This window comes from Seriola dumerili, unplaced genomic scaffold, assembly GCF_002260705.1.
Source record: "Seriola dumerili isolate Sdu_G_001 unplaced genomic scaffold, Sdu_1.0 BDQW01000105.1, whole genome shotgun sequence".
NCBI classification, from domain to species: domain Eukaryota; kingdom Metazoa; phylum Chordata; class Actinopteri; order Carangiformes; family Carangidae; genus Seriola; species Seriola dumerili.
In genome coordinates this window covers 277401-302683 of record NW_019174360.1, presented here as the reverse complement: position 1 = coordinate 302683, position 25283 = coordinate 277401, and the positions used below count along the sequence as shown (strand labels likewise).

Below are 25283 nucleotides of genomic sequence, written 5' to 3'. Positions count from 1 at the left end.
ATGTTTTTGTAATTTGTAATTTGTATGAAAAAAAACATGTATGTGTATTGCATTGATATTTGCATCATTTTTATGGAGTTCTGTTTTGCATTCAATGGACATGGCCTTTGATTCCATTGCTATGCGTATGCTCGGTACAGTTTCTGTAAACATTTTCAAGTCAATATGGAAGAAAAAAATCTCAATAAATGTATGAAATAATTGTTGGGTTTGTCTGTTAAGGACATGTCTCATTGAGGGATTTGGGCTTTATCATCTGAAAGTATTGTAATAGGAAAAATATCAGTCATTTTAAAATGACATCAACAAGATACTTGCTTCAAATATAGTGTAAAAACTTTGTTCCCTGAAAAAAATTAGCAATATCCCACGAGAGGAAGTGATATTTTACATCTCCCTCTCCTGTGAAATTGCATTTATACAACAGTTCTACGAGCGCCATGTTAGTAAACAACAAGTTTATTTAATAATTTATTTAGCTACGTCAACACAAATACTTCCGCAACTGCTAAGCAACACATAAACAATTTCCTGACGACCATAAATCGTTTAATACAAATGTTATTTCTGGAAGTATATTCATCTTTGCGGTGCAAAGCTTGTCACAATCTAAGATAGATAACGACCGTTAGTGTAAGCGGAGTGATACATGTCGTTAAAAGTCCCAGCATCGTACTCATCAGCATGAAATGCATCTCGTCCAATCAAATTACCTGGCCGGAACTAGCTTGTGTAAGGTGTTATGCTAAATATGAAGCTACGGCATTGTAGATATGTTTGAATAGTTTATCCCGAACTATTTGGTGACTATATTGGGAGCCATACTCGTTTTTGAACATATTGGACAAGAGCAGCAGCAAGTGATAAGTAACGGTTCTGTTACTCAAGTCCAATCCTAAATGTTGTAATGTTGAGTCTCCCGCAAGTCGCTGAGGTCGACACAGGAGGGAGACATTTCCCTTCCTCCACTTGTTTACTTCACTTCTCCTCTCCGCCGTCTGCTCCACGCGCCCTAGCAACTGCAGCATCAGCACGGGCAACGCGGCGTTGGTACGCTACGTCAGAGCGCTGCTTCAGCCGCGGCAAGTTAGACACACGTAGCCAGGACGACACCGGAAATTGACCGACTTGTATTCAGAATAAATTAAACAATTTATCTATCTATCTATCTATCTATCTATCTATCTATCTATCTATCTATCTATCTATCTATCTATCTATCTATCTATATCTATCTATTATTCTATTATTATTATTATTATTATTATTAACAATTATTATTACTATTTTTGAGCTGCTGGACAATTGAAATTCTCCTAGGGGATGAAATAAGTATCTATCTATCTTCTATCTATCTATCTATCTATCTATTTATTATTCCTATTATTATTAACAATTATTATTACTACTTTTGAGCTGCTGGACAATTGAAATTCTCCTAGGGGATGAATAAAGTATCTATCTATCTATCTATCTATCTATCCATAAAACTGAAATACTGAAGGTCTTGACGAATAGATTTCAACACACAGTGCTTTTACATGTGCACTAGTATCCTGGTTATGTTTCACCTATATACAGGATTTTATATTCAACTGATACTACCTGGAGTACTCCAATAGAAACCAAGATACTGTGGCATGTAAACACCTTATCCAGGTTACTGAACCATCTTATAGTGGTGATAAAATCTGGACTCACCTGCAGGCACACAATCAGAAACCTGCATATTATTGTGATCATGCATACAGGGATATAGATAACAAGGTTTGTCATGCTCCATCCAGAATATAATCAATAATAGGATAAGGCCCAAAATCAAGAAACTAATGCAAATGTAAACACACTGACAGGGTTGTAAAATCAGATTGTGTAGCAGCACCCATCACCTTAGTGATATCACTTGATATTGTGCTTTAGTGTTCACCCAAACAAATTTCCACTTAAATTACCAGTTGATCCACTATAAACCTGGAGCTTCTGAGACATAAGAGGTGAAAAACTCTTCGAGTAAATATTTTTATTTTGAAATTAACAACAGGAAGTGGTATGGTTCCACGCGGAGTGCTTCACACTGGTCCCTCTCCCGTCGTGTCAACCTAGGCTAACCCAGCATCACCGCCTTCTTCTCTCTATCCCTTCTGTATTTTGTCTCCCGTTGTTATTTTTTCCGTCTTTTTCCGACACCTTGCAAACCAGGTATATAACGCATCTTCTTTGTCTTTTTTTTCTTTTTTTTTTTTAAACACTCATTTTTTTTCCTCGACCACAAAGCGTTTTGGTTGCCGCTTCAGCCGCGGTGCCGCATCAACCGGGAGAGAAAAACATCCATCCACGACGACGGAGAGGCAGGGTGCGAACACAGCAACGCCCATTTTGACACCTACTGTACCCACGAAGACGTTTTGATATCGTTCATATGTCTGCCTGTTTATATCTAAGGAGGCTTTCCTCACTTGTAGCCGCCGCTCCAGTCCCTCCGCCCTGCCTGCCACCACCGCCTCTTTAGCATCTTCGAGTAGCGGCGAATATCAACAGGGGCTGGGCTGCTGAAGAGCTCCACGCTCCCGTGCATGCAGCACACCTAGATCACATCTCTGCAGGTAAACATGTTTTTTCCTCATATACACACATTTAACCGCAACATCACCTGCTTGAATGACGCTCCTTCGTCATGTGAAGGAGGGCAGAGGCAGTACTAGCATGGGATATGTTTTGATAATGGTGATGGTATGTGTGGGAAGGGGTTGCATGGACTCCCAGTAAACACATTTGGCCTACATTATACAGCACAGGCTTCACATGCAGTGAGCAATTTTTCATTGAGTAAAGTACATCATTTATTAACGTTGTTATGCAGCTAAGAGGTTTTTTTTTTAATGGAGTTGTAAAACCTTATTGTTCCATTATTTTTTATCCAATTACATTCAAATAGGGCAGGTGTGTAAACGAGAGCTCAAATTATTAACTGATTAGTCAATTCAGCAGCATCTATTTTGATATCCATTTATTATGTCATTTTTAAGCAAAAGTGTTCATAATTCACTTGTTCCATATCTCAAATGTGTATTTTTGCTGGTTTTCTTTGGATACTATAATATATAGGAAATTACATACTAGTAAAATTGACCATATTTGGGTTTTTAAGTGTTAAAAATAATCACTTTGGAGGCATCCATTTAAGATTTTGGAAATTGTGATTGTGGGATTTTTCCCTATTTTCTGTTTTTTTAAGCACCAAACGATTAATGGAGAAACTAGTGTATTTATATCCTGTGTTTATGGCTTTGTGTGCAAGCTGGCTGTCCCACTTTTACCCTCAACAGATCAATAAAGTCTATCTCATAGTATGAACCTTTCTGTTTCATAGTGACCTCATTGTGGGAACCGTGTAGCTCTATAAAAGACATTGGTTTTATAGCCCACACAAAGCTAAAATACTGTTAAGTAGCATCTCCGAATAGGTGAGTGTGTGTTGTGTGGATTGACACTTCAGACAGAAACTTGGCAGCAGGCTGAGCGCAATACTACTACCAGTGCTGCAGCATCACTACTGCCATCAGCCTACAGTACAGTAGTAGTAGTCTGCTGATTTGTGGGCACAGACTGAGACAGGAAACGTGGCCGTCAAAATAGAGAGCTCTGCATTTTGCTTGTAGACTGCTGAAGGCCCAAACCCATGTTTACTTACACACACACACACATACATGTTAATGAAGATCAGTCTGCACCGTTCCCTAGCAACAGTGATGTGCGCTGGTCAAGGCCCCTGCCAAATTTAGCTCCAGGAGCAGCGCTGCCAGTCACTGCTGTGCGTTTGTACGTATGCACACATGCTGCATGTGCAGTATGTTGTGAATAAGACTAAGAATAAAAACAAGCTTTTCAGTTTCCATAGAAACAGCCATGATAAAGAAAAACATACATGCATTCTTTATCCTGCAAGGTGCTTTGCATCCATTGATGTATTCTGGAGTCTGTGTGTGCATGTGTTCCCTTATTACTGCTGCATTGTTTTTCTGCTGGTCACAAACATTATATGAAAACTCTGAATATTAATATATTTTTTTGAATATCACAGCTACAATCAAATTGATTATTTAACACATTTTTGCTCAGTATGCTATACTGAAAAAAATCATTTTTGTAAATTACATTACATTGCACACAGAGACTTAATAGAGATAATCAGGGAAATTATAGTTGGAGAGAAGAAATAGTAAATTGAAGAGTTGACTTTATAAGCAATAAAGCGCAGCGTCACTCGGGGGTTTTGCTGCCACAGCCTTAACTTGCTCTGGTATGACTGTTAGCTCAAGACTGTTAGCACTATAGATAGATGTTTCCATTTAACTGACATTATAGAGACAGTTTAACGACTTAATGTCTAATCTACTTGTGCTGCTATGTTTATGCATTTACCATTATCCTGTTCTCATTAGTTTTGTTATTTTAGGCCACATAATAAGGAATAAAAACGTCATACTATAGTAAGGCATTAAATGTTAAAAACACATCATAGTGTAGTAAAGCATAATAGTACAGTATAGTGTGGCATAACAAGTGAAAAAAACAATAAGAAAAACATAAAAACGTCATAGTAAATTAAAGCATAAAAAGAAAGGCATAGAGAATCAAATGCACAATCAACACAGAATGGCCCCAGGTGGGATTCAAACCCATAATCCTCTGACTGTGAAACAGCAGGTCTAACCACTGCACTATCGTACCACTGCTTAAATATGGTCACATTATGCTAAGGCATAAAAACGTCATTGTATAGTAAGTAAGGCATAAAAAGTGAAAAACCGACACAGTATAGCAAGGTAAAGCAGTCAAATGTCAAATAGCTCAGGGCTGGAGGGCGACTGTAGAGAGCGAGCGGTTGTGGGTTCGAATCTCATTTGATCTTAATACTTTTCGGGACCAACACACAGAGGAAAGGCATCTGAAAAATGATGTCCAAATCATATTTTTAATAACTACTAACAGTTTTGATTATTGATTAAAATCAATAATACAAAGGCCAAGTGAAATTTGGTGTGTGAGTTTTATTCACAACAACAACTGATGTCTGTGATGTCAAATTACAGGTGATGGTTTCTGTCTTTTATGGGGTTTGGAGGGAACACGAAACAGTCAAAGCCACAACATTCAAAAGTGAGCACTTTGTGTATGAGGAAGAGTAAAATATGTGAAGATAAAAGAAATCGTCTTACTGCCCTGCAGACAGTCACCCTCCTCACGCAGTTCAGTGTGATCTTCACAAACGCCCGTCTCCACCTGTAACAACAAATACACCGAATCTGACTGTTTTCACGTGCTACAAATGTTTGAGCTGCAGTGAAAGATGTAAAAAATGACACTTACACTGTGTTTTATTCCTAAATATTCAAGTGGTTCACTCCTCCACACAGGTCATTGGTGGTGATAAGATAAAACTGCAATATGCCAGTTTTAATTGCAGTTGTAAATGCTAAAAATGATAAGCGTTTTAAATTACAAGACACTTCACGGATCCAATAATGTGGCCCTGTCACTGCACACCTACAGTACGTCATCAGCAGTTCATTCACAAATCACCTGGCCACGCCCATTACCTTTTCTCATTGGTCGCCACCTTCCTGTCTTATGGACAGCCGCTCCTCTTCACTACAACATGGGTCAATGCGGCACATCTCAGTCTGAACAGTCAACAGCTGGAGTTGGACTGGTCTGCTGGACTCTGCTGGTCCTCCATCTGCATTAAAACAATACACATGCACATGTACTGACAGGTGTTTTTGTTGTATATGTTGCTCCATGACATGTCATGAGTGAGAAAGACTGAACAGCTGACACAGGAAATAGGAGGAGTTAATGTGCTGTTCCCACACATGTAAACTGGACTCATGCCATTGCAACAAACTGTTGCCATCAAACAAAGATACACACTGTTTTCTGCATAGCCTTATCTCTTAACTGTCAACGTTATTTATATAAGTCTGGAGTCCAGTTAAGATGTTTGAAAGTCAACACAGATGCTTGAACATGTGGGACTAACTCCACTGAATAATTTGGTTATTTTCATTTTGAGACTACTAACTTCTGATTTACTTTGACATGACTTCAAGTCAATGGAAGAGCGACACAAAGGCACTTCATGTTACTTATTTTCATACTTCTTTAGTGAAATTTCATTCAATTCAAATTACCCAAATGTTTGTAGCGTGTGTTCCCGTCCATGCTACCTCCAAGCCAAGGTGAAAGGTCAGACTGTCAAACAGGAAGTGAGTGAATCCAATTTGGTTTATACGAGGGGGAACCCGGATCGTACTAAGTGGGGTAGAGAACAGAGGGGTTGCTGCTGCCCGAAACACTAGTTGTACAGGTTGTGTGTTGACCGAGCAGCTTCAGCAGTTAGAGAGCTACTCTACAGACTCAGAGGTTGTGTCTCTTGCTTCGGGACCAACACACAGAGGAAAGGCCCTCTGACTGAGTAAGGTATAAAGACGTCAGAGTAAATTAAAGCATAAAAAGAAAGGCATAGGGAGAACATGCAAAATCAACACATAATGATCCCATGTGGGGTTCGAACCCGCAACCCTCTGACTGAGAGACAGCAGTGCACTAATGTACCACTGCAAAACATGGTCATATTATACTAAGGCATGAAAATATCAAAGTACAGTAAGGCCCAAAAAGTGAAAAAAAATTAATTTAAGATTAAAATGAGATTAACTTAGTGTTTTATAATATCCACATGTTTTTCAATGCAAAACAGTAATGTAACATTAGAATTTGCTGATGCCGGCAGATTCCCTGCAGGGGCCCATGGGTGGACCCATGCACCACTGCAAAACATGCTGCTGCAGCTCTGAATCAGGGTCACTCGGGCAGAAGCAGGCCCCTGCCCTCAGTGCCCCCCATCCCCACCCCCCCACCCCTTTAAGCTGCTCTAATGCCATTAACCAGGGGGCTGTGGGTGACTTAGAGGGGGGCATATCCGCTCTAACCAACATGGGACGGATTAAGATCAATCTCTCATAGACACAAATGTTCACACACACACACACACACACACACACACACACACACACACACAAACCTAGACAGACAAAGCTTATCCTGCCAGCCAACTGTGTCTGTTGATTTGTTTGTGTTGTTGACAAATAACTTGTTTACATCTCTGGGCGGACCTAACTCATCTTGACTCCTCCCTCTCTCTCTCTCTCTCTCTCTCTCTCTCTCCTCCTCAGACTGCATCAGTGGCCTTAACCTTCCACATCTCTCTGTGGTTCTCCTCCGTGCCCCCCCCCCCTGCCTCCCTCCCTCTCTGAGCTCTCTGCTCTTTCATTCTCCTCTTGGTTTCCCGCCATCGCGTCCAGCTGTGGCCCTCACAGGGCGCGATCGCTGGCGCTCACCTGACAGGTCCCTGGCCTCAGGACGACAGCCAGCACCAACACGTTCCCTACATGAGGGACAAAGCGACGCAGGTGAGTGTGTGTGTGTGTGTGTGTGTGTGTGTGTGTGTGTGTTAGCGCTGAACATGGAAGTAGAGCTGAGGCTTATAGGAATGTTCTGCAGGTGATTACCATCAAAGAACAGAAATGAATAACCTGACCCCATGGTCGCGCTACATGGACATTTAAATGATAACCACAGTCATTAGGGTTCAGTGAGTCATGTATCTGCAAATGTTTATGGCAATGAAAGGATCAAAGTGCTGGAGTGACCATTTATGACAGTTCAAGGAGTTTGTCCAGCAGCGCTCAGATTTTGTTCCTCAGGTGAAGTGCAGCCCTGCAGGTTGGAGTGGTTTCTTCGTCTGTGATGAAAGTCTTTGTTTTTTAATAGAAATCAAAGTCTTTCAAGAAAATGTGGAAATATTCTCACTGCACTGGCAGATTACGTCACGTTTAAAAGACTCATTTAAACAATAGTCACTTGCTAAGAAGGATATTTTTTTGCAGTAATCTTGTGACCCCCGTCTTGATTATCTTGAGGACCCGTTGTGGGTCCCTACCCCCGGTTTGGGAACCATTGCCCCAGGGTATCAGACACTGCAGACAGATGTTAGATGTTCGGTTGGCATGGCGACATTAGAGGCAGCATCAGCTAAGTCGCTGCTAACAGAAGCATATTTATACATATTTAACAGAGTAACGGCATGTCTGTGGAAAGAAACATGTCAGGAAGTTAGGACTGTGGATGAATTACATTATTTATGCATTTATTAATCCAGGATTAAGTCCAGGTCTGGTTTCCATGCCACGTTTTTCCTCCTGATTTGGCTTCTTTGTGCTAGTATTTGATATTTAGCTCTGACCTGTGTTTGTGTGTGTGTGTGTGTGTTAGACCCCCAGGGCCTGGGCAGATGAGAGGAGGAGGGGCTCTCACAAACGCTCGGCCTCCTGTGGGAGCACCGACCAGCTCAAGGAGGTCAGTGTTTCAGAAACATGCTCTTTTGTGTTTTAAATAAACACTGTGTGTGTGTGTGTCACTGCCATTAATGTGTGTGTACATCTGTATGTCTGCATTACAGTGTGTGTCTCTCTGTGAACCTCTCCAGATTGCCAAATTGCGTCAGCAGCTTCAGCGCAGCAAACGCAGCAGCCGCCATCGGAGGGATAAAGACCGCAAGTCCCCGTTCAATGGCAGCCACACCATCATCCAGTCGCAGGTGATCAACAGATCGATCTATCCATCTATCTGTCTAATAATAACTTTAAATATGGAGCTTTAATGTCTTTTCTGTCAACATCTGTAAACAGCTGCAGAATCTGTATTCACTGCAGACAAATGTGTGTGTCCTGTGTTTTCTTCTTCAGTCCCCGATGCCCAAGACCATTCTGATACCCATCCCTATATCCAAGTCATCGGCCCCTCGCTTCCGCAACAGCGTGGAGGGTCTCAACCAGGAGATCGAACGCATCATCATCCGGGACACCCCCGAGAAGGACGAGACCATCGTTGTGAGTTTCACTCGCTGAGATTTCAGGGTCATTGTGTCTGAAAATGTGTTTTTTCTTCTTCACTGACTAATTGACATTCAAGGATTCACAGGATTAAACCTTCGGTGCGATGTTGTTATTGTGACCTCATTTGTGTGTGTGTGTGTGTGTGTGTGTGTGTGTGTGTGTGTGTGTGTGTGTGTGACAGCCACAGGATGTCCCAGATGGGCACCGCGCACCCCCACCTGTCCCCCCGCAGCGCAGCAGCAGCACCCGCAGCATCGACACACAGACACCCTCAGGGGGCGGCTTGAGTGGTAACCATAGCAACTGCAGTAGCCGCCCCGACTCCATCTCGCCCTCCTACCTCACCGTCCTCAATGACACGGGTGGAGGCAGCCCCTACGAGGAGAAAGGTGATCAATACACACACACACACACACACACACACACACACACACACACATTGTACACATGCTCTTCACACACGATGTTTGTGTGTGTGTGTCCTCAGAGCTGGGCCCCTGCTCCCCGCTGCCTAAATACGCTGCCTCTCCCAGACCCAACAACAGCTACATGTTCAAGAGAGAACCTCCAGAGGGCTGCGAGAAGGTCAAAGTGATCGAGGAGTCCATGTGAGTAGAAAGACAACACAGACAGAGTGTTAGACGATGACGGAGACACCCACGGTCTCTCCTGATTGGCTCTCATCAGACTCGACTACCAGTGGGGAATTCAACATGGATAACGAATTACAAGTAACTAAGCGGAACTAACCGCCTCCTGGCCCTAGCTTCATAGTAGGTGTTTGGACATACGGAGGACTAACGGACAGGATCTGGGCCTTTCACATCTGTAACCTGTGAGTCCTTTAGTTTTATGGAACTGCGACACCACATTCGTGCCATGCTGCTTTCCCGAATAACAGGAAATGAAATAATTGGCTTGAAGTCATCAAAGAGATCAAAGAGATGGAAACTTTGACTTTTCTTATTTACTCAGAAATCACATGGGCAGGGTTTCCTGCAGCGTTTTATTGTGAAGGCGCCCCACCTCACTTGAAATAAAGGAGGCATCCGCTCAAAGGAAATTACTGTTGAGACAATAATCGTATCTCTCACCTTTCCTCTATTAAATTTAATTTCATCCCTCTGTTTGTTTAATGCTTTAACATCAGGGAGGAATCATGCTAATCATGTAGCATCGCAGTGAGACTCGCTGTCCATAACGGTGTTGTGTTGATGCCCGGCACCTGTTCCTCCTTTGTTGTTGTGGATATAAAACTGACAGTAAAATGTGAGACATGTTTCCAGCTGTGTGGTGTACAGTACATGACTGTGTCCCTGTGTGTTTCCAGGCCCAAACCTCTGCAGGAGATCCCTCCCTTCCTGTGTCCCGACCGCAACAAGGTCAACTTCATCCCCAACAGCGGCTCTGCCTTCTGCCTTGTCAGCATCCTCAAGCCCTTACTCCCCGCCCCGGACCTCAACTTCCGCCCCGGGGTGGGTCTGCGAAGCCTGTCCCCGTCCCTCGTGCCTCTGTCCACCCAGCCCTGCCTCCTGGAGGAGCCCGAGAGTTTCTGACGAGGCGTTTTAAGTCACCACAAACCCCCGAAACAGCCACCCACGAGAATTGGAAAACATTTGAAACTAGGAAACAACCCTTCAGCTCCAAAAAATGCCTTCAGCATGCCAGCTAAGCTCTCTCTGATGTCCTTATCTTGTTGAAAAAGTGCTTCCCACTGCCTCTCCTCCTCAGACAACTACAACGTGAGAGTCCTGCAGCCCAGTGTGGGTGTTTGCAGCCAACATTTCATCGCTTTCTTCTACCTTTAGTGCTGGTTATGTTCCTGTTTTTTGGGAGGAAAAGGGTAAAAGGACAGACTCTTTTATTTCATCGTATTATACCACATAATACGCCTTTCCACGGACATATCTCTTTTCTATCTCTAGTTATTTCTCTTGATATAAAATATGCCTTCCATTAAAAAAAAAAAAAGGCCCGCAGGTTTCCTTGGCGACCAAGAGATTGACCATAGAGGCTAATTTTGGTGCTGCCAGTTATATCGTAGCAAAACCTGAAAGGTCGTGACAAGGAGAAGTTAAAAAATGTGCCTGATATTTTCGACCGCTCAGTTTCCCCAAACCAGCGTAGCGCTCTGATCATGTTTGATCTTTGTACTATGGTGGCCATAGATACACACAGAGGGGCGGGGCTTAGCCTCAAAAATACAAGGTGGTCCAGTGTCCAGTGCACAATATACGTAGACCACCTGTGAGCCAAATCCAGACATCTGTTTTCAGCTGCTTCCAGTGACAGCTGACTAAACTGGTACAAGCTGATGCCTTTGTTACACTAACTGGTAGCAGTGAGCTGGTCCCGCTGAGTGGTGTGTATCTATGGGAAACACAGGCCAGGGCTATGATGTGTGCAGCGTGTTCAACCTGTGTCTGCTCGCCCCTCCTTCCCAAAGCGCCAGCCTTTTGCTCACAGTGTCCTTTTTTTACTCCACCGCCATCACAACCACAACCTCCTCCTCTTCTGCTCCTTTTCCCCCTCCCTCTCTCTCCTTTTCTTTCCCTCACTGTCACTGTAATGCTGATTTCCTTCTGTCTTGCTCAAACTGTGTTGTTGTGAAATGTGTCCAGAGGGGCCTCGTCCCCCCCAGGAGAGACCTCCTCTGGCTTGCAGGGCTCTGGACATGGAGAGGTCGTGAACCCAAATGCTGCACTGCAGACTATTGGGAGTATGTTGGGATGTTCAAATCAGATACAACCAACCTTTTTTTTCAGTAGTCTGACTTACAAATGCTTTAATATTAGTAGCTGGTGATCATAGTGGAGCATTTAGACGCCAAAGCCAGATGGAGACAGAAGGTTAGATGTCCAGAAACACAACCCCAAATGAATGCTAATGTTGCTCTAAATGCTAACAAGGCAGGTTTAAATATGCATGACTTAATAAGCAACAAAGTTAAAGTTTAAAAAAAACTTCCTGTGTGGGTGTGGTTAAATTAAATTTGACTGACAGCAGCCAGGCAACATAAGACTTTAGCTGTGTCCCAATTCAGGGAGCCGCTGTAGACCGCGAAGGCCGAATAGAAATGAGACGGCCTGGTCTATGGAGGATTTACGTTGTGCGTCACTTGCCCGCCGTTACCGTTACGTACTGCACGGGGATTGGTCCAAAACCTCTATTTTTACGTCCGCGTTAGGACGTCAAATTCGTACGTCTTAAGACGATATAAAATGCTGAATTTACAATTTACAAAGACTATATTTTTTAAATTACGTCTTGACGTAATTGACGTACAGCCGTTACATCTTGATACGTTTAAAAAAAGAAAAAATATATATATATGTAACGTCTGTTGACTTTATTGACGTCTACTAGACGTTTCGTCATCAACCGTAACTGACGTGTACAGATGTTACGTCTGAAAGACAATATTTAAAATAAATAAATAACGTCTGTACACGTCAATAACGGCTAACGACGACATAAAATGCCATCTCTGCGCGTCAGTTACGTCTGAAGACGATATAAAAGAACCCCTGTAGACGTAATTAACTTGTAAATACAGTTATTCCAGTGTCAGACTGTTTGATGACTCTAAGTCTAAAAAGCTGATTAAAAACTAAATGACATGACTGATATCTGAATTTCTGAGGGTAGGTTGTCATGGTGATTGAAGTGTAGTACTGTTGGTTGACAGCCTCTCCGTGCGCCTGGTCCACCCTCCTGTATATGTCATTACTACTTGACTGTGCCTGCTATGGTGGGATAGGAATGTACTGGATTTGTAAATATAGAGGCACACTGTGTTTGTATTATCAGCTGACAAAGATATGTATCTGAATGAGTCAATAATTGTACCATATAATACCCCCTCCTCCTCCTCCACCTCCCCACCCCCCTCCTGTTCCTCTGCTGAGTACTGTGAATTACTATGTCTCATTATTGTGAATAATTATGTATTTATTTATCAGACAGGAGTGTAATTGGGTCTTCAGAGAATTTTAATCAAGAGTAGATTACATCGTCCATCTCAGGTTGTAGTGAATAGGAAACAAAAACAGATAAACTTACTTCTCAGTGCACACTAACAAGTCTACACTACTTTAAGTGAGCAAAACAACAGCTGCTATTTCTGTAGCCTCACACAGTGGAAATCCTGAATGATGTAAACCTGTAGCAGAGTAGAAGTGGGTGTTGTTTGTTCAGTGACCTGATTTGAGTTAACAACCAGTTGCTAAAATGGTTATGTAACAAATAATGTCTTTAAGAAACAAAGAGTTCTGTTCCAAAATGAGAGATATCCACGTGCTGGAAAACAATCACACAACAGCGACATGCTCTTATTTGTCGTTTTTAGAAATATGTTTACAGAAAAATAAATAAAGTAGTTCGAAAGAGCAGATTCATATATGTCAAAAAAATACAGATTTATTTCCAACTTTTTCTTTTTTCAAAGTGGATAAACAGCATTTTGGAATGAGGCTCCACATAAGAAAACTCAACACAATGATGATATGTTTGCTTGTCCAGTTTATTGGAAACAGAACTGCCAAGTTTTCATCTGTTAAACTCCTCCAGTGAAATAAAAAGGCATAGTTGAATTAAATGAAGCGTTTGTGATTGAATTGAGAAATACATTCTTATTTTTTAAAGCGTGTGAATCAACAGTAAAAAGTAAAATACATGAGGTGACAGAAATATTAATACAGTTGTTCCCCTGTGACTGATGTTTAAATGCTGCATCAGAAACAAGAAAAAAAAAGCATAGACACTAATGTGTATAAAAGTATTCGTGAGTTGTCTTACTCATAAAACATGAGGAATTTTTCCCATAATGCACTCCGATCATCTTAGCTAGCACAAATGTCATAACTGAGGATTTGGTTTCAGTCGGTGCATGTACAAGTTTTCACATCTCAACAGAAAGCTGAAGCTTTGCATCGTCATTTTGCACCAAAACCAAAAAGGTAAACATTCAAAAATGTCAGTCTTGGTATTGTGTTCCCTCAAAAACAAAACTGAATCAGTGGGAATTAAATCCACATCAGGTACATTATAAATCCATTGAGATGGTAACAGCTCTCCAGTGTTGATTCCTTTCCCTTACAACAATATATATATCTCACACAAGAGCTAAAAATATGAATTATTTTACAGTGTTATTTAATAGTGTTACTTTATCTTTACAGTGTTGTGCAAAACAATTAACATCTGATTTTGCAGTGACAGTGATATAATCTGGAAATAAATACATTTTGCTCCAGTTTACGTTCTGTTATTTGTACATTTGTAGGACTTCAACAACCCACTAATAATAATAAATTCCCTTTGTCCTACTTACAAAATAAATGTTTCATCCTTCACACATTTTTCTTGGCCTTGGACTTGTGATTGTGAAACTTTAACCACAGATGGGACAGGAGATGATTTCAAACATTTCCTGTTTTGACTCTACATTCAACCCAACAGAATCTGGAATGGAAAGTTAAACAGTCAGTAAAAGGCTGTTGGCATCACAGAAGCTTAGATCTCCACTGCGCCTGTAACCTGACACCATCCGTCCCCTCCGAGGACGAGATGGTTCACAGCTAATCACTGACTTTAGACCTCTAACTGAATCCCTCACAGCTCTGAGAAAGCAGAGTTTTCCTTCCGGTGATCAATACATTGCACGTTATTTATCCAAATGGTGGAGTCTTCAAGATGGTCTGTATTACAAAGTGAGATCAGTCTGCTCTGGCTTTAAAACAACAAACTATTAGCTGCATAAGTTGTGGTTCAGTTCCCAGATTTTTCCTAACACATTTATTCTATTACTGCACATCAGAGTCTAAAAACATTCCCTCCTTCTATCTCATTAGATTATGACTAAATGAAAGTCACTGGGAGCTTTTAATAGGAAATAAATATACATTGTTAATTTAATCATTATAAATGCATTTCAGTCAGATAGACTTCATCAGATATTCATGTTTCATCAGAAGACACTGAGTGTGCGGGGGACCGCTCTGTGAGGCTGTGCTTTGAGCTCAATGCAAACATCATACTCATATTGTCAATGCTGAGGATTGGCAGGTAATATTAACCCACTTGGTTTAGCATATGAGCATGCTAACATTTGCTAATTAGCATAAGTACAGCTGAGGCTGATGGGAAGGACTTTGCATCAGTTTTTTGTCCTTTACGACCAAAAACCTGTAAAATCAGAGGATGACATTGTTATGATTCATCCTGTGAACCTCAGGATGGCCTATATAATAATTCCTACACTTGTTTACAGCCTTACAGAGGTGCATTGTGAAAAAAAAAAGAAGAAGAAAATTAGACACCTGATCTCGTAATTACAGGATAAGGTGTTTTTGTGTCTTTACATCCTATTTTCTCACCTCTGCTGTCATGGCTGAAGCTCGTGTCGTATCAAACACGTCACTCGTGTTCCTGACGATGTTGCATATAATTAATAGTTAGCTCTCTGGCTGGATGAGAAGAGCCAGAGTTAAAGCAGAGCCAAGTGCTAACCAGCTTCATGATACTGGAGGATCACTGATGTGAGGCTGAACTCAGCTTTGTGACACAGGCCTTTGGTGCAGTTGGAGCTTCGCTGCTGTTTCTGTGCAAACACAGGCTCAGTGACAGGAACAGGCTCCCACCTCATCTCATACACACCACGTCCAGTTTATAATCACTCCTGTGTGACAATCATGTGCTACTACATATAAACAACGTAATAAGAGTAAATAGAGTCTTTTTAATATCCTGTGTCTCTTGTGATGTGTACACACAGCAAACCGACACACACCCAAACGATGCAAACATTAATAAAAAACAGAAGCACACAACGCCGTCCAGAAGCAACCTGGAATACAAACACTCTCCGCCTGACAGAAGCCGCAATAACAAAGTGAAGAGTAACACAAACCACATGAGGTCTGCTGTGTGCACGAGTCAGTGGCTTCTTGTGTTAGTGTTAACAGTCTCTGTCAAAGCTGCAGCAGCAGTTCAGCCACTCACTAACAGAGTTTAACCATCGTCTCTACTGACGGTGTAAAATATCATCTTCCAGTGTAACAATAAGATCGTATGTTCAAGTGTGGACACGTGCACACGTCTCTCCATGTAACAGAACTGCAGGTGCATGTGTGAGCATCATGTCTGTGTGTGTGTGTTAGATCATTTACTTGGTTGTTGACATGAAAAAGTTGCTGACATCCAGATTCTTGAAGAGAAATCATACATTCACAAACACACAGGCGCGCGCACACACACACACACACACAAACACACAAAGGGCTTCAGGCATTGAGCAGCTCATCCGCAGAGCGTCCAATGGCGTCTGGGTTGGAAAGAGGGTCCAGGTCTGCGAATAGGTTGAACCACGCAGACATGTCTTTGGATCCACTTGGAGCAGCTGTACACACACACACACACACACACACACACACACACACACACACACAAACGATACTGTGGATCAACACTTCAAATAAAACACAGAAACAGTGTAAGATATGGAGCTTTAAGCACAGAGGAAACAGATCTTACCATTAGCTGCTGGACTTGGAGCCGACTGAGCTGATTGGTTCTGACCAGGAGGAGGCTGCAGAGGCGGAGCTTGGAACATCGGGGGGGTTGACCAGCCTGAAAGATGAAGTGGGGATGAATTATAAAAAGTAGTTCATATTCTTTCTGCTGGTGTTAGTGAGGCGCAGTGAGCTCATCCCTCCAGCAGAGGGCAGTGTGTCTGACCTGTGGCGCTCAGACTGTGATCCAGCAGCTGGGAGGGCAGGAAGCCTGTAGGGCTGGGGGGGTCAGAAGGCAGACGTGCCGCTTGCCCACTGCCCGTTGCCACCGTGGCTGCAGGTTGGACTTTGGGAGGGTCGAACATCCCGAAAGCATCCTGCCACTCTTTGCTGAACTCATCGCTGGCTCCTGGTCCTGGACTGAGGAGATCTTTGAGGAAAGCCATGTCGCCCTTCTCACTGTCCTCCTCCTCCGGTCTCAGCCCTGTCCCTGCAGGGTGGGGGGGGCCTCCTGAGAGCAGACCGCCACCTAGAGAGGGGAGGGGGAACGAAAAGAGGGGTGCTTTGTAAGACCAGAGTCAGCTGATTTAAATGTGAAAAAGTCTCATTAGAGGTGTCCTACAGTAATTTCCACACAATTCCTGTTTGACCTCAAACTCCATTTGTACAATCGAGAAGTGGACAAAGTAGATAAGTAGATATCATCGGGGTGAAGCTATTCACAACAAGGCCAATCGTTTATTTCCTGGATGTTCACAGATACGCTCCAACATTAGCAACAAGAACAGAAACCTATGTGTAGCACAAGAATTCACAGTTCTACAGGGTGTTAGGTGGTGGATTATTTCTCAGCCAGAGCCAGTAAATGCTATGGATTAAACAAACTAGATATTTCGTGTTAATGAGAGCGTTAGAGGCGCTGGCAGAGGGACTTTGTTACCTCTGAACGGAGCCAGTTTGGCTGTTTCCTTGATTCCTGTCAATATGCTAAGCTAACAGCTACACGGTGTCAATCTTCTAATGCATTCCTGGCCAAGGAATCAAACTGGCGTATTTCCCAGTATTTGCTTTCAGCGGATCGTATTTCAACATGACATTGGTATTTTTACACGAAGCTGCTCTAACGTCACTGCGAATGCAGAAACTCAGACGTGAGATTGTTTTTTCCTAAAAGACAAAAGGTGAGGGAAACAAAGCCTCACACCAGCAGAGCACAGCGATGCAGATCTAAAGTGCAAAAGGAAGCAGAGGTGAAATCCCAGGAGAGGGGAGAAAGCTGAGAACCAGTCAGGCAGCTGGAAAGAGGAGGAAACAGTCAGCCAGTTTACCAGTGGCAGGCAGCTGTGAGAGGCTGGACGTGAGGCTTCCAAAGCCCCAGGCCTCATCCTGGTCTCCACCCTGAGGAGGAGGCAGGAGTTGGGGCTGCAGCGGGAGGTTTGTTGGGAGCTGTGGCTGCGGCAGATCACAGGCCATGAGCATCAGACCGTCGTCAGAGTCCATCGACAGTCCTCCGAGATCACGCAGGGCTGAGGTGGGCGTGGGAGCTTTTTTGTGCGCTGAGATCAAAGTATCATAAAGCCAACAGGTTTCCAGTCCAGTCAGCAACAGCAATCCCAGTGTACACAGTTCAGCTATTTACACAAGGGCATCAAAACACCAACACAGTTTCTGCAAAGGTTCTCACACTCACACACACACACACACACACACTTACCACAGTCACTGGCTTGGCTCTGTCCATCACTGCTGTGGGCGGGATCTGGAAAACAACAAAATAAAAGTCATGATTTTTTTATTTGACAATAACAATGTGAATCTAAAGTTAGTTTCCTCTGTGTTTGGTTTCATGCCAACTGTAATGAAGGTACTACCCTATTACTACACAAGGGTACGCCATGAATCAGCTGTTCCAATCAGACAGAGTGGAGGTGCGCTTGTGCGTAAGAACACAGTAGTTCAGCGGTTGAGAAAATGTAGTTCCAAAGGGAATGGTCATTTAACGGCAGGATAACGCAGTGAAAATATTCAAAATTAAGCGAACAACTTCGACTTCATTCATTTCCTGCACTTCAAGTTGCTAGTATTTCCAAGTATAACAGAAAACTGAAATACAACATCATGATTTCTGAAATGGTCCAAAAAATACAGGCCGTGTTTCAGCCTGCAGGGGGCAGTACACACCTGCGTCAGAGGCACTTCCTGATGGCTTGTCGTCATCCAAGGACACCAGACTGAGGGAGAAGGAGGGAGGAGGAGGAGGAGAGGGGGGGGGTAATGAAATGTGGCTCATCTAGCTGGCGAGACGTGGTTTTGCTATTTATAGTGATACAGCAGTCTTTGTTTAATTCAGAGCGCAGCGAAGTTTAGATATTCAACAAAACACAAAGGACAGAACAGAGAGAGTAAGAAAATACAGAGATGGAAAGTGTGTGTGTGTGTGTGTGTGTGTGTGTGTGTGTGTGTTAATGATGACAGGGCAGAGACAGATGGTACAGCAGAATGTGTGTGTATTAGCACCAGGTTCAATAACACACATCAGACTGTACTTAATTCATTAATGATTTACTAATAAAAGAAATTTCTGGTCACATGAAACAAACAAAATGAAAATTCATCATGTGTGTTCGATGTGTTCTCACCTGTCCGTGTTGCTCTGTGGAGCCTTCTCCTTCTTATCCGCCTGTTTCTCCATCTCTGTTATCTGTTCCAGCGGATCTCGCAGGTCCTGTATGAGAGATAAAGTTAAAGACGTTATTAATATTATTATTACAGTTGGAGCGCTGCAGTCAGAGGCAGCAGTGTCTCTTTCGTTTGACCTACCTTGAGTGTGGTGAACTGGTAAGGTACGTGTCCTTGGAAGGCCTCGTGGATCTGCAGCATGGCGTGGGCCGTCTTCTCCCAGAACTGCAGCAGAGTGGTCTGCCAGGATCACAGACAGGTAGACGGGTAAAATACATCGCACTCAGCCCACAGGAAAAACAAGTGTTTACTAGCGAATCTTTTCAAAGTAACAGCTGAAATTCTGAAGTTAAGTTAAGTTTACAAAAGCCTTGCAGGTGTCTGTCTCGCTGGATTCACACACTGTCTCTTGTCTGTTTAATCCACTAAGTGCACTAAAGGACGTTACTGCACTGTAAAATTACAAGCTGTTGTTTTTGTATGGATTAAAGAATCACAGGACACAGCCAGACTAAGTGCTGCCCCCCCGTTTCCTGTCTTTATGCTAATGCTTTAAACACAGACGTGAGAGAAGCTGAGCACAATCCAGTTTTAAAAAGACACACACCTGGTAAGTACAGAGGGAGTGGGAGAGCATGTTGCAGCGGCTGGCTCCCAGCATGTCCACCTTCTGACACACATCATTCTTCAGCTTCTCAAACTGGCTCTTGGTCCCTCTGACCTGGGCTTGGACCTGACGACAGAAAGACAAACAGACACAACGGTGTGTGACATCACAGAGAGAGAGAGAGAGAGAGAGAGAGAGAGAGCGAGAGAAAGGGTTCCCATCTTAAACTCAAGTGAACGTCCTCTGACCTTGCGGAACTTCTCCAGCTGTTTGTAGGTGTCTGGGTCCAGTTCTTGGGATATGTCCTTCATCCAGAGCAGCGCTCCTCTGTACTCTGTGCGGGACTTCTCCATCCGACTGACTGTCAGCAGCGTGTCGGCGATGGCGCGCCGCCTGAAGGTCTCCACTTCCTGGTGCAAACGGTGCAGCGGAGGGCAAAGTGCCATCCTACAAAAAACAAAAATAAAAATAAAGATACAGCAGGAGGATGTTGGAGAAAATAATCAGCTCATATATTCAGTTCTTTGGCACTCAAAACATTGATTTCATGATTTTCTGCTGCTGCTGACCTCTGCTTGGCGGAGGTGCACAGGGCCTTGCTGGTGGCGTCCATCATGTTGCCAGCCTTGGTGCGATCGTGTTCGGCCTGGAAGCGCAGAAACAGTCCGAGCTCGTTCTCCTCCTGAGACAAGCCTGTTACAGAAACGATGGCAGATTATGGTGCAAGATGAAAGTTTTGACTGCACATTAAGCTTTGTGTGTAAATACGTTGTTATCAGGAAGCGGAGCCCAGATCATAAACATAAAAGCATAAATATAAAGCTACACCTTCTGTTTGGGAAAAGACTGTGATGACTCCTCTTGTTCGTCAGAGAACAGATCTCATACAGTCATTTAGTTTTGACTGTGACTCACGTGAAATCCTGTGCTGGTACTTCTCGATCACCTTCAGCAGCTCTGTGCACGTGGACTGAACCGAGCGGAAGAACTGAAGAGACAGAAAACAGGCTGAATCAGAATACTTTGCTTTACACACACACACACACACACACACACACACACACACACACACACACACACACACACACACACACACACACTGTCTGGCAGAGTGTGTCATTAAGGCCACTCCAGTGCTGCTGTCTGATGGAAAGGGGAGAGTGGGGGATGAACAGGTCACCTCACCTTTCAGAGACGGAGGTATAAATGAAGACTCAGGACGTGTGTCTGTGACGTTCACAATGTTCGTTTTGCAACCTTATAACATGTGATCATTTATGTCAGTCACAGGAAACAGATTACAGACAATAGGTGAGACTGGAATTTTCTTTTTGCCCGCCATGGAAAAACTAAGTAGGATTATGGAAGCAGAATTCATCATGTCCAGATGAATACTGTCATTTTAAAGCTCCATATTTTCCTCTTCTTCTGTGTTTTATTTTGAAGTATTGATCCATAAGAAGATATATTTGTGGTTTTAAGAGCCAGAAACAGAAAAAGGAGGTGAAGAGGAGGCAGGAGAGGAGGAGGAGAAATGTGATGACGGCAGAGGAGCCCATCACGAGCGAAGAAGGAGGCGTGCAGACTCAAAGTACTGTACCCAAAGAACAGTCTGTGTGAGCAGGTCCACAGTTACCGCCTGTCCAGGACCAGCATCCTCAAGAAAACCTTCTCCTGAACTCTCTATCTCTCTCACCCTCTCCCCCACTTCTTCTCGGAGGAGCAAAAAGTGCAACTGTAAATATACTTGTTTAATTTTGTTTGTAACTTTGATGATATAAACTTGTTTAACTTTATATCAAAACTTTTCTGCATTGAGAACATGTGAGCTGTACCTGCCGTTAAGTAGCTACACAAAAGTGATGGTCATGTCCTTAAGACCGTACGAGAGCCGAGGGTGGAGATGATGTTACTGATTAACTCGAGAATAAACAGTCACTACTTTCAGTCGGACGGCAAACACCTGTCAGAGTCAGAGCTGTGCACAGGCTCCACAGTGACACGAGCAGAACCGATCACGTCATCAATTTAAGGTTTTCTAAAGACAATGAAAATTAAAGTTATAAACTCTGAAACTGCATTTTGCATTTAGAGAGAGTTAGATTTGTTCTTACTAATAAACTATTGGCGTTCCTTGATTTTTAACTATTTTCTTTGCTGATGGCTGAGAATAATCGACTTCATGAATATTGTCTGTGTTTTATATCTACCAACCTTAAAACACTAAGTGACACTAAACAAACCAAATAACATTATAAAATCAATCAGGCTTGACAACCTGAATGAAATATTAAAGAATAACTAAACAAGAAACCAAAACGAAACAAAGGCAAAATAAATCAAACTCTGCATTACATAATGTCTTTCAAAAGACAAATACTGAATAAATCTAATCTGATGTTTCATTCACGAAACCCTCAGGTTCCAGAATGAAAGCAGCCGAGATGAAATCTGAAAACGCACCGAGGCAACGCTGAGATACCGAGCGCATAAAAACCACGTTAGCTGCAAGGCTCCAAATCTAATCTGTCCTGGTGAAATCTGAGCTCTGCCGGATCACAGAGGGCTCACAGTCGAGGTGAAGTTTGTGAAGGAAGCAGAGGAAAGCAAAAAGCTGCTCTACAAAAAAAAAAAATCTGTCTCAATTTCTTCTGGTCTTTCTTTTTTTGTCCTTCAACACTTTCCCCTGTTTGCTCATTCTGCTTGTGTCTCACGGCGGCTGAGTCGAGGGACAGTGAGAGCAGGAGGACAGAAGAGGCCCGATCTGGTTTCAGAGCAAACAACAGCCTCACAGTGCATCTCCAGCCGCTCGGTGAAACTCCACCACGTCACCGTCTCACAGGACCACGCAGCCAGACGGCCCGTCATAACCACAAGGCCAGCCAGGTTTCAGCCAATCCAAACTGTCCTCTCCGAACTGCAGCGCAGGTGAGGAATGACTGAGAGGCAGAGGGACGTACTGTACTCTGCCGACTCACTGTTCACATCTCTACATAATTAGAACCGTTAAAACTACAGAGCAAGAAAATAGCTCTGCAAACAATGGACACAGTGTAGATGTTCTGAGCGTCTTTGTGTTAACTGAGCAGCTATACAATGTGTGCTCCTTTCCAAAACTTCCCACAAGCTTCATTTTATTTTTAGAAGCACACGCTGCAGAGATGGACGGTAGAAACTGGGGTGTATGACTCAAACACCGAGGGTAGAAAATGATGAATCCCATTATGGCTCAGCATAATGTGCACTAACTATATTTGTTTCTTCTCTGTAGCTAAAACAGTTTTGTCAAATCATTTAAACCCAGTTTTCCCCCCTTTTTTGTCTATAAGCTTGGAAAGCACATCAACTACACAAGATTCATTTACTGAAGTTATATGATGTTCAAACTACGGCTTTTATGGCAACACCGTTCCATCAAATGGAAATATTCCAGACGTCTTGTGCGTCATATTTGACACCAACACATTTAGCACATTAAGATCTCCAGTACAATCTTTAATAAACCAAGTCTGACTGCTCAACATGAGTCCGTACCGACTGAACCAACAATTAGTCAGTGACGTTTTACCAATGTCCGATTATTAAAACCTCTGAATGTAAAGTAAAGAGAGCATGGGAGAGAGCGCACGGTCTCTGCAGGCAACAAGTCACACAGCTGCAAAAGGTTTAGATTTTACAAGCTCCACAATAACTCATAAGAGAAAAGTCCTGGGAAAAAACTGTTCATTTAGCACCATTTCTGGTTTGCTGTTGTGCTTTCTAATGATGGTTTTGGCAGAGTGTAACGCTCCTGTAGTTTTTGGATTACAGAAGAGAAACCAAACATGGTTCCCTGGAAAAGATCTAGTGCTTAGGAAATGGCGACCACTGGTAGAAGAAAACAATATGTAATAAAATGGCAGAGGTAGTGGTGAGTCTTTACAGGATAAAGTAATAAACATAATCAGATGGAGCATTTACAAGACTGTCCAGTGAAATATAATTGTGTTAGTATAAACATTGGTGGAGTCAGAGGTAACTCAGTTTGTGCTGTCGCCGAAAATCCTGAAATCCTAAATTTCTCCTACCTCGAGCTTGGCGTCCAGGTCAGCGTCTGACGCCACCACATACTCGTCCTCCTTCTTGCCCGTGGCTTTGATGAGGACCTGCTTGGTCTTCCAGAACTTCTTCTGCATGCGAGCCATCACCGAGCTGTCCTCCCCGAGCAGAGCTCTGCTGCCGCTCAGCATGTCCCCCGCAAACCTGGTGACAGAGCAGCAGTCCAGTCAGCGGCACAGCTGGGATACAGCCGGGCTTCTACCTGGCTGTGTACTTCTGCTTATAACAACAGTGCTTCATATCATAATAATAGCTGCAGTTTAACAGTGATGTGGTTAAATATGAAATTCACACATACCCGTCCATCATTGGATATTTGCTTGTTTCTGTTTTGACAAAAAAGAACAGATATTAAGAATAAATACTTGTAAAAGAATGTGTAAGTCCATTAGGATTCATATTTTTCCTTGTTAGATAAGATTTTATATAAACTGACTGATAATGAGAGATATACTCTCAATGAATGAAATGACTGCTGCTCGTTTCCTGTTGAATTCTGCTGAGATAAGAGGCATCATCCAACATGAAAACCGAGCTGACAGCTGTTCCTCCGGTGAGTTATAATCGACTTATACACCGTTATCACAGGTTATCTGTGGCTGGACAAAAACTCATGGGAGCTAAAGGCTAAAAACCTAATCTAATATGGTTGTTGGAGCTGGGATCAAACACCTGCGACTTAAGAGGAGTGGAGAACTGGGAGCCAGCTGGCTGTCGAGCAGGTGTTCAGTTACAACCAACGCTGGCTCGAGGGCGCAGAAAGAAAGAAAAACTCAATGTGGCGTTTATCAGTATTGTGGAATTAATCAATAACTCGATATTAAAATTTAAACAAACGTAACAGTAGTCGAGAAAAGCTGCCAGAAAACGTGAAGGAGCTTGTGTGCTAGCAGCAGCTCAGCTAGTAGCGGGTGTCGTTGCCAAACCCGCGAAATGTCTTCACTTTACAAGCGACACAACGACTCCTTTGTTATAGTGAGATATTTCATTAAAACAGCCGTTTTAACTCTACCTCGCTTTTAGTTTCGTCCGGCAGTCCGAGCATCTATGCGGCGCAGGTCGGTTAGCCTCCTCTCCCGACAGCCATCACCATCATCTGAGTCAGAGAAACAGGATATGCAAAGTAGCTGTGTCGCTGTTTGGACACGCGGGGTCGCTGCTGTTGAGGTCACACCAAAGATCGTCTGTTGAGAAGATGCGCCACTTCAACGAATACCGAGATACTTCTTCACCCTGACTCTTCTGTGAAGTCAGGTTGTCGATTTCCACGACATTTTACGTTCCCAATTGTTAACAAAGCAGCATTAGACATATTTATTATTTTATTTTTTCGATAAAGCAGACTCTTATGTAAGAAAGTCTCAATTATGAGATAAAATTTGCATCTAAATTATGGGATACTTTGGCGTGAGATCTCTTTAACTTTAT

The 25283-nt window shown here is 43.0% G+C and overlaps 2 protein-coding genes across 3 annotated transcripts; one reads left to right on the top strand and one right to left on the bottom strand.

Moving 5' to 3' along the window:
* Positions 1–100: 100 nt before the first annotated feature.
* Positions 101–13357, top strand: fam117b (family with sequence similarity 117 member B). Its single transcript, XM_022746459.1, has 8 exons — positions 101–134; positions 7321–7475; positions 8338–8421; positions 8552–8662; positions 8811–8954; positions 9142–9349; positions 9448–9568; positions 10291–13357. Exons 1-8 carry the CDS (start codon positions 101–103, stop codon positions 10514–10516), a joined length of 1083 nt encoding a protein of 360 aa, XP_022602180.1. The 3' UTR covers positions 10517–13357.
* Positions 13358–13464: 107 nt separating this feature from the next.
* On the bottom strand, positions 13465–24950 carry ica1l (islet cell autoantigen 1 like). Of its 2 annotated transcripts, XM_022746480.1 has the most exons (15): positions 24868–24950; positions 24154–24181; positions 23825–23999; positions 20673–20745; positions 20327–20450; positions 20006–20204; positions 19758–19883; positions 19292–19390; positions 19111–19196; positions 18653–18702; positions 18186–18230; positions 17800–18027; positions 16698–17000; positions 16494–16589; positions 13465–16359 (listed from the first exon to the last, which is right to left on the bottom strand). In XM_022746480.1, exons 2-15 carry the CDS (start codon positions 24162–24164, stop codon positions 16244–16246), a joined length of 1731 nt encoding a protein of 576 aa, XP_022602201.1. In that variant the 5' UTR covers positions 24165–24181; positions 24868–24950; the 3' UTR covers positions 13465–16243. The 2 variants fall into 2 exon arrangements, with proteins under 2 accessions (XP_022602201.1, XP_022602202.1); XM_022746481.1 differs by lacking the exon at positions 17800–18027.
* Between the last annotated feature and the right edge of the window lie 333 nt (positions 24951–25283).